The sequence below is a fragment of the Pseudorasbora parva genome, chromosome 23 (genome assembly GCF_024679245.1).
Source record: "Pseudorasbora parva isolate DD20220531a chromosome 23, ASM2467924v1, whole genome shotgun sequence".
Taxonomy (NCBI): Eukaryota; Metazoa; Chordata; class Actinopteri; order Cypriniformes; family Gobionidae; genus Pseudorasbora; species Pseudorasbora parva.
The window spans coordinates 37,596,444-37,606,696 of record NC_090194.1 but is presented as its reverse complement, the minus strand read 5'-3'; the positions used below and the strand labels follow the sequence as shown (position 1 = coordinate 37,606,696).

General features: G+C 44.4%; 1 protein-coding gene across 1 annotated transcript; it reads left to right on the top strand.

The window, feature by feature from the left end:
* Nucleotides 1-3,222: 3,222 nt before the first annotated feature.
* Nucleotides 3,223-9,999, top strand: LOC137062444 (uncharacterized). The gene is made up of 4 exons (XM_067433305.1): nt 3,223-3,744; nt 4,097-4,133; nt 6,042-9,886; nt 9,991-9,999. Exons 1-4 carry the CDS (start codon nt 3,223-3,225, stop codon nt 9,997-9,999), a joined length of 4,413 nt encoding a protein of 1,470 aa, XP_067289406.1.
* The last annotated feature ends 254 nt before the right edge of the window (nt 10,000-10,253 follow it).

Sequence of the window (10,253 nt, the reverse complement as noted above, 5' to 3'; positions counted from 1 at the left end):
ATAAATCTAGGCTATATATAGGCAGGTCATTTAACAGCACACCAGTTAAAAAAATTAAAATTAAATGGATGAAAACATGTTTATCTTTCATTTAAAATGTGTATATTATAATGTATTCTCTTGAAAACTCTTTATTGTCAAATGTGTGTTGGATGTAAACTCCTCTTAGGAATTTCACCATTCAATGTGAATTTATCTGAGGATATTCTTAAATAAGGACATCTCTTCAGTGATTGGTTCATGCCTATGACATCTTCCAAAATTTCATTTGTGGCACAGCAAAGTGTCGTAAATCAACTCTAAGACTAGCACTTCAGATTTTAGTCCTACACTTTGATTAAAGTATGATTGGGACGCTTGATAACTAACTTTTAAGCGCAGCTTTGAGCCAAGAATTTTTTTACTCTTAAGTCAATTCTTAGCAGTGTTCTTAGAAGTAATTCTAAGATGTTTGATAAATACGGGCGCTGATATCAACCACACAAAAAAAACTTGTTTAGATTTATGGCTTTGAATTTCAAGCAGAGTTGAACATGTTTCATAAAATATATATTTTTCTAAAATATTATTCATAAATTGTTTCCATAAACTTAAACCTCTTCTATGGTTTCACTTTTTAAACTTTTGTGACTTTAAAACTTTAATCTGCCATGGGTCTTCTTTACAATGAGACCAAACTTAAGTCTGTGCTACCAATCATTTTTTTAATGACATTTTTGTCCTCTATGGACCAGTGTGTAACTTTTTTTAATTGATGCACAAGTTAGCCGGTTGCCTTAAAATATTAAGTTCATTGAGTTAATACAATGAAGGAGATTAAATGAAGCAGAAACTCAAAATATGACTATATCTGAACCTCGTGAAGTTGATTTAACAACATTTATTTGTTTGTTTGATAAATCATGAAAATGACAGTGTTTATACACAGATAAAAAATAATAAAAGAGACCAAAGCACAACAAGATCCCTAAAACTGACAATATTTGGTAACACTTTAAAATAAGGTTGAATTATCCATTAACTAACATGAACTAAGTAATACATTTGTTACAGTATTTATTAATATTTGTTAATGTTAGTACAAATCCAGCTGTTCATTAATTGTTCATGTTCGTTTGCAGTGCATTAACTAATAAAACAAACATTAGATTTGAATAATGTATGAGTAAATGTTGACTAAGATTAATAAATGCAGAAATTGCAGTGAAACCTTATTTTAATATATAAAAATAAAACTTAAAATATTTATGAAAGGTTACGCTTTATTTTAATGTGTCATTGTTACAGTGTAATTATATTTTTAAGTGCTGAGTAACTACACTATAAAAAAAGCACATTTTGAACTTTTGTAGTACAATCGACTTGGATGTTTAAGTTATTTCAACTTAGATTATGTTCAACTGACATTAAAAATTGAGTTACATCTTATTAAAAAAAGTTTAACATTGCTTAATTTATGTTGATGATTTAAAACAATGTAAAAACATATGTTTTCATAACTTATTGAACATATCATTTTTTTACAGTGTACTCGTACTTACTATAGGGTTAGTTAGGATAGGATTAGGGTTAGGTTGAAGGTTAGTTACATGTAATTATGTTATTACTATACTGTAAAAAATTATTTAGAAAAAAAGTCACCTGGTTGCCTTAAAATTTTGAGTTAATTATAAAATTAAAATTATGAGTTAATGCAATGAACATTTTTGGAGATTCGACAACCTTTATTAGAATATTATTAAAAGATTTTGTAAGCATATTGGGTAACTGTGTGTGTTTTATTTGTGATGACGCAGGGAAACACCAAATAGTGCTATTTTCATGATTTATCACATTTTTTATGTGGTTCAGATACAATAATATTTTGAGTTTCTATTTATTAAACAAATTTCTTTCATTGTATCAACTCAAATTTTTAATTTCAATAAACTCAAAATTTTAAGGCAAACAGGTTACTTACTTTTTTAAGTTAAACCAACAAAAACCAACACTTTTTTTTACAGTGTATGGTAAATACATATGTAACTAGTAATAAAGTTTAAACTGTGTAACGCAATGTAACTGTTACAAGTGACGTGATAAAAACACACAGAAAGCATTATAATCAGAGCTGCTGTCTACACCGGATGTTAGGGTATAGGGTTCGGGTTAGACGAACAAGTTGACATGCAGTTGCAAAGTTACTTACAGTCAATAGAAAGTCTGTTGAAGAAGTCTCAGAATAAAGTGTCAGACAGTCTACCGGCACTCGAATGGGTTGAGTTACTTATATAGTTAGTAGAATGTCTAAAGTGGACTATATCTATAATAATATGTCAATAATACACTGGTAAAGACCGTTCATAACTGGCACATGTCATTAGAGTTTAAAGGGTTATTAGTTCACACAAACATGTAAATTGTGTGATTAATTCCTCCTGTGGTTGGCCAGCCGTCAGTCCTCCGCTCATCTTCACACACAGATGAAGATATTAGTGTTGAAATCCGATGGCTCAGAAAGGCCTTCATTGACACCAATGTCATTTCCTCTCTCAAGACCCATAAAGGCACTAAAGACGTCGTTACAAAGCCCATCTCACTACAGCGGCTCTACAATCATTGATGAAGAGGCCAGAATAGAGTTAGTGCGGGAAAACACTAAATAACGACTTATATAGTGATGGCCGATTTCAGAACAAAGCTTCGAACCGTTATGAGTCAGTGAATCGATTCATGATTCGTGATTTCATTAGTTTGACAGGCGATCCGAATCATGAATCGATTCACTGACTCATAACGGTTCGAAGCTTTGTTCTGAAATCGGCCATCACTATATAAGTCGTTATTTAGTGTTTTTGCGCACTAACTCTATTCTGGCCTCCTCATCAATGATTGTAGAGCCGCTGTAGTGAGATGGGCTTTGTAACGACGTCTTTAGTGCCTTTATGGGTCTTGAGAGAGGAAATGACATTGGTGTCAATGAAGGCCTTTCTGAGCCATCGGATTTCAACACTAATATCTTCATCTGTGTGTGAAGATGAGCGCAGGTCTGACGGCTGGCCAACCACAGGAGGAATTCATCACACAATTCACATTTCTGGCTGAACTAACGCTTTTAGAGATGTCCATTGAAGTCCATACACTCCTCTGATGTTCTCTCACCAGCTTACTTCGGAATGAAAAGTAGGTTATAAATTAAATCTGTTGTTATTATTATTATTATTATTATTATATTACAGAGCAATGGAACAGCTGGAATTAACTCGGCAGCTGCAGATAAACGCAGCCAAAAAGGGTTGCGAGGTGAAAGCAGAGCAAAAGCGTGCCAGAAGCCTTGCTGATGGTCAGAGATTAGCTTCACATGGCCGACGGCAAAACCGGAGCATCGCCGCAGCTCACCCGGCCATCTACCGGAACACACGCTCGCACAAACAGCTCCGGAGAGCAATTCGCATCTGGAAGATGCCAGTCCACGTATTGAACTGCACGGGGTCTTCCAAGTCAAAGCCCAGAAGCTTTCGAGAGCAACTGAAGCAGGTGGAGATGCTTCGGAAACGGCCTGGAGTCTCCGGCAATCTGAAGCCAATGGCTCGCTCCATCAGAGACCTGCAGCTGAGCAGTTCGGGGTCAGACTCGTCTCCATCTTCCTCCATCTCCTCAGATGCTCACCGCACCCGCAGGTACAGGAAACAGCTGCAGTGGTACCGGATGCTGTCCAAGAGCAAGAGATGCAAACACAGTGTTGAGAAACTGCACAGACTGCAGGTTAGTGACAAGGAGCCCCTGAGGAGCCCATGGTGACGGAAATAAATATATTTGAATGCTTTTGCTTTTCCCTGAGAGACTTTGGTTTCATTCATTTGCATTCATTTGCAAAACTTTCACATTAATTTGCAAAACTTTCACGTTCACTCGAAAAACATTTGCATTTGTTTGCAAAACTTTTGTGTTCGTTTAATAATTTTTTCTCCCATCTCATTTTTTTACCATCACCATGTTGCTTTAGTTGTTCCGTACAGTTTCTTAATATTTGTTTGTCAGAGTGTTGAAATACTTTCCACTGTTTTTACCCATTAGAATCGGTCTACTCAGTGCTCATGGATCTGTTTCATTACAGGGTCAGTCGTTGCCTGCAGGGTCCGGTTGTGTTAAAGGTCAGTCTTGAATATTATTTGAATGTATTTATTATTCTATAAGTGTGCACAAACACATTATTTTAGAAGTTTAGAGGAGCTCTGGGTACTTGCATACATTCATAACTATATACACAGAAGAATAAAAATACAATTTACAATAGGATTAAAAATAAAAATAAGTAATAAACATCTAGATCAAATAAGCAAAATACTTATGTACAGATGTGCACATTGTATGTACAACTGTATAAATATAAATGAGAGGGCCTATTTACATAGTAAATATTTAACTATTTATTCTTACGTCATATGAATATCATTTTATAATTCATCTTCAGTATCTTCTGAGTTTTCCATTTAAAATTAAACAAAAATATAAGTTTTACTTATGAAAGACAAAACTGACTGAATATGGATTAGACCAGCAGATCTTACTTTTATACACTATATTGCCAGAAGTATTGGGCCACCCCTCCAAATCACAGGTGTATAACTCCAGCTCTCGGCCTGCAGACGCTTCTACACACATTAGTGAAAGAACGGGTCGCTCTCAGGAGCTCAGTGAACTCAAGCGTGGGGCCGTGATAGGCTGACACCTGTGCAATAAGTCCATTCCTGACATTTCCTCACTACTAAATATTCCACGCTTAACTGTTAGTGGGATTAGAACAAAGGGGAAGCCATTGGGAACAACAGCAACTCAGCCACCAAGTGTTAAATCACAGAGCGGGGTCAGCGCATGCTGAGGGTCACAGTGCGCAGAAGTCACCAACTTTCTGCAGAGTCAACAGCTCCAGACCTCCAGACTTCTGTGGCCTTCAGATGAGCTCAAGAACAGCAGAGAGAGCTTCATGGAATGGGTTTCCATGGCCGAGCAGCTCATCCAAGCCTTACATCACCAAGAGCAATGCAAAGCGTGGGATGCAGTGGAGTAAAGCAGCCGCCACTGGACTCTAGAGCAGTGAGACGTGTTCTCTGAGCGACCAATCACGCTTCAGTCTGACAATCCCATAGACGAGTCTGGGTTTGGCGGTTACAGGAGAGCGGGACTTGCCTGACTGCATTGTGCCAAGTGTAAAGTTTGGTGGAGGGAAGATTATGGGGTGGGGTTGTTTTTCAGGGGTTGGGCTTGGCCCCTTAGTTCCACTGAAAGGAACTCTTAATGCTTCACCAAGACATTTTGGACAATTTCATGCTCCCAACTTTGTGGGATCAGTTTGGGGACGGCCCCTTCCTGTCCCAGCATGACTGCGCTCCAGTGCACAAAGCGTCGCTCCATAAAGACATGGATGAGGAGTTTGGTGTGGAGGAACTTGACTGGCCTGCACAGAGTCCTGAGCTCAACCCGATAGAACAGCTTTGGGATGAATTAGAGCGGAGACTGAGAGCCAGGCCTTCTCGTCCAACATCAGTGCCTGACCTCACTGATGAGCTTCTAGAAGAATGGGCAAAAATCCCCATAAACACACTCCTAAACCTTGAGGAAAGCCTTCCCAGAAGAGCTGGAGCTGTTAGAGAGGGTGGGCCGACTCCAGATGAAACCCTACGGATTAACAATGGGATGGTGTTAAAGCTCATGTGCATGTAGAGGTAGGCGTCAAAAAACTTTTGTCATATAGTGTATGATAGAATTAGGCAGGAACATATTTACTATTTGACTCCAGTCTTCAGTGTCACATGATCCTTCAGAAATCTTCTAACATGATTTACTGCTCAATAAACATTTATGATTATTATCCGTGTTAAAAACATCTCATCAACATCATAGCATCATATTTTTGTGTAAACTGTGATAGTTTATTTGTTCAGGATTCTCTGATGAATAGAAATCAGCATTTATTTGAAATGTGTTACTTTTAGTGATACTTAATTAAAATTGACTTTTCCTGAATCAGCTTTCTCACCCATTTTAATGTCTCAACACAGGCTCCTTTGAGAATCGGGATGATCAGAGAGTTAATCCAGTAATCCGGACACCAGCGAGGAAAACCAGCCGCCGGTTGTGGCGCCGAAAGCTGGACAGCAGCAGTTCAGACAACAGCCCCATGACTTCTATCCTGGTTAACAACAGACCGGCCAGCAGCCCCATGACTTCTATCCTGGTTAACAACAGACCGGCCAGCAGCCCCATGACTTCTATCCTGGTTAACAACAGACCGGCCAGCAGCCCCATGACTTCTATCCTGGTTAACAACAGACCGGCCAGCAGCCCCATGACTTCTATCCTGGTTAACAACAGACCGGCCAGCAGCCCCATGACTTCTATCCTGGTTAACAACAGACCGGCCAGCAGCCCCATGACTTCTATCCTGGTTAACAACAGACCGGCCAGCAGCCCCATGACTTCTATCCTGGTTAACAACAGACCGGCCAGCAGCCCCATGACTTCTATCCTGGTTAACAACAGACCGGCCAGCAGCCCGATGACCTCTAACCTGGTTAACAACAGACCGGCCAGCAGCCCCATGACTTCTATCCTGGTTAACAACAGACCGGCCAGCAGCCCGATGACCTCTAACCTTGTTAACAACAGACCGGCCAGCAGCCCGATGACCTCTAACCTGGTTAACAACAGACCGGACAGCAGCCCGATGACCTCTAACCTGGTTAACAACAGACCGGACAGCAGCCCAATGACCTCTAACCTGGTTAACAACAGACCGGCCAGCAGCCCAATGACCTCTAACCTGGTTAACAACAGACTGGCCAGCAGTCCGATGACCTCTAACCTGGTTAACAACAGACTGGCCAGCAGCCCGATGACCTCTAACCTGGTTAACAACAGACCGGCCAGCAGCCCAATGACCTCTAACCTAGTTAACAACAGACCAGACAGCAGCCCAATGACCTCTAGCCTGGTTAACAACAGACCGGCCAGCAGCCCAATGACCTCTAGCCTGGTTAACAACAGACCGGCCAGCAGCCCGATGACCTCTAACCTGGTTAACAACAGAATGGACAGCAGCCCGATGACCTCTAACCTGGTTAACATCAGACCGGCCAGCAGCCCGATGACCTCTAACCTGGTTAACAACAGACCGGCCAGCAGCCCAATGACCTCTAGCCTGGTTAACAACAGACCGGCCAGCAGCCCGATGACCTCTAACCTGGTTAACAACAGAATGGACAGCAGCCCGATGACCTCTAACCTGGTTAACAACAGACCGGACAGCAGCCTGATGACCTCTAACCTGGTTAACAACAGAACGGACAGCAGCTCAATGACCTCTAACCTGGTTAACAACAGACTGGCCAGCAGCCTGATGACCTCTAACCTGGTTAACAACAGACCAGACAGCAGCCTGATGACCTCTAACCTGGTTAACAACAGACCAGCCACCAGCCCGATGACCTCTAACCTAGTTAACAACAGACCGGCCAGCAGCCCGATGACCTCTAACCTGGTTAACAACAGACCGGACAGCAGCCCGATGACCTCTAACCTGGTTAACAACAGACCGGCCAGCAGCCCGATGACCTCTAACCTGGTTAACAACAGACCAGACAGCAGCCTGATGACCTCTAGCCTGGTTAACAACGGACCGGCCAGCAGCCCGATGACCTCTAACCTGGTTAACAACAGACTGGACAGCAGCCCGATGACCTCTAGCCTGGTTAACAACAGAGCGGCCAGCAGCCCGATGACCTCTAACCTGGTTAACAACAGACCAGACAGCAGCCTGATGACCTCTAGCCTGGTTAACAACGGACCGGCCAGCAGCCCGATGACCTTTAACCTGGTTAACAACAGACCGGCCAGCAGCCCGATGACCTCTAACCTGGTTAACAACAGACTGGCCAGCAGCCCGATGACCTCTAACCTGGTTAACAACAGACCGGACAGCAGCTCAATGACCTCTAACCTGGTTAACAACAGACTGGCCAGCAGCCTGATGACCTCTAACCTGGTTAACAACAGACCAGACAGCAGCCTGATGACCTCTAGCCTGGTTAACAACGGACCGGCCAGCAGCCCGATGACCTTTAACCTGGTTAACAACAGACCGGCCAGCAGCCCGATGACCTCTAACCTGGTTAACAACAGACCGGACAGCAGCCCGATGACCTCTAACCTGGTTAACAACAGACCGGCCAGCAGCCCGATGACCTCTAACCTGGTTAACAACAGACCGGACAGCAGCCCGATGACCTCTAACCTGGTTAACAACAGACCGGACAGCAGCCCGATGACCTCTAGCCTGGTTAACAACAGACCGGACAGCAGCCCGATGACCTCTAACCTGGTTAACAACAGACCGGCCAGCAGCCCGATGACCTCTAACCTGGTTAACAACAGACCGGACAGCAGCCCGATGACCTCTAACCTGGTTAACAACAGACCGGTCAGCAGCCCGATGACCTCTAACCTGGTTAACAACAGACCGGCCAGCAGCCTGATGACCTCTAACCTGGTTAACAACAGACCGGACAGCAGCCCGATGACCTCTAACCTGGTTAACAACAGACCGGACAGCAGCCTGATGACCTCTAACCTGGTTAACAACAGACCGGCCAGCAGCCCGATGACCTCTAGCCTGGTTAACAACAGACCGGCCAGCAGCCCGATGACCTCTAACCTGGTTAACAACAGACCGGCCAGCAGCCCGATGACCCCTAACCTGGTTAACAACAGACCGGCCAGCAGCCCGATGACCTCTAACCTGGTTAACAACAGACCGGCCAGCAGCCCGATGACCTCTAACCTGGTTAACATCAGACCGGCCAGCAGCCCGATGACCTCTAACCTGGTTAACAACAGACCGGACAGCAGCCCGATGACCTCTAGCCTGGTTAACAACAGACCGGACAGCAGCCCGATGACCTCTAGCCTGGTTAACAACAGACCGGCCAGCAGCCCGATGACCTCTAGCCTGGTTAACAACAGACCGGCCAGCAGCCCGATGACCTCTAACCTGGTTAACAACAGACCGGCCAGCAGCCCGATGACCTCTAACCTGGTTAACAACAGACCGGACAGCAGCCCGATGACCTCTAACCTGGTTAACAACAGACCGGCCAGCAGCCCGATGACCTCTAATCTGGTTAACAACAGACCGGACAGCAGCCTGATGACCTCTAACCTGGTTAACAACAGACTGGCCAGCAGTCCGATGACCTCTAACCTGGTTAACAACAGACCGGACAGCAGCCCGATGACCTCTAACCTGGTTAACAACAGACCGGACAGCAGCCCGATGACCTCTAGCCTGGTTAACAACAGACCGGCCAGCAGCCCGATGACCTCTAACCTGGTTAACAACAGACCGGCCAGCAGCCCGATGACCTCAAACCTGGTTAACAACAGACCGGACAGCAGCCCGATGACCTCAAACCTGGTTAACAACAGACCGGCCAGCAGCCCGATGACCTCTAACCTGGTTAACAACAGACCGGACAGCAGCCCGATGACCTCTAACCTGGTTAACAACAGACCGGCCAGCAGCCCGATGACCTCAAACCTGGTTAACAACAGACCGGCCAGCAGCCCGATGACCTCTAACCTGGTTAACAACAGACCGGCCAGCAGCCCGATGACCTCTAGCCTGGTTAACAACAGACCGGCCAGCAGCCCGATGACCTCTAACCTGGTTAACAACAGACCGGCCAGCAGCCCGATGACCCCTAACCTGGTTAACAACAGACCGGCCAGCAGCCCGATGACCTCTAACCTGGTTAACAACAGACCGGCCAGCAGCCCGATGACCTCAAACCTGGTTAACAACAGACCGGTCAGCAGCCCGATGACCTCAAACCTGGTTAACAACAGACCGGTCACTCCTGCCACACACAGGAGCAAAAACAAAAGGGTTTTGTTCTCTTTTGCTGAGTCGAAGAATTCAGATTGTTATTGGACTGAGCTTGACCTCCTTAATAGGAATTCTAATTTAGGCAAAGAAGATTCATCTGATCTCAAAAACAATGAGAAACTGACTCCTCTAGTGTCTCAAATGGAGGAACAGAACTCACAGTCTGACTCTGAGGCGTCTTTAGTTTCACAGCTGAAGATCTGCAAAGACGAGCTCAAGCACGGTGTGGACGTTTCTCTTCAGATCAGACACACTCCGTCTCGATCAGACGCTCCGCGTCGGACGTCCTGTGTGAAGTGGAAGAGCGTTCTGCTGCAGAGAGCCCTGAATG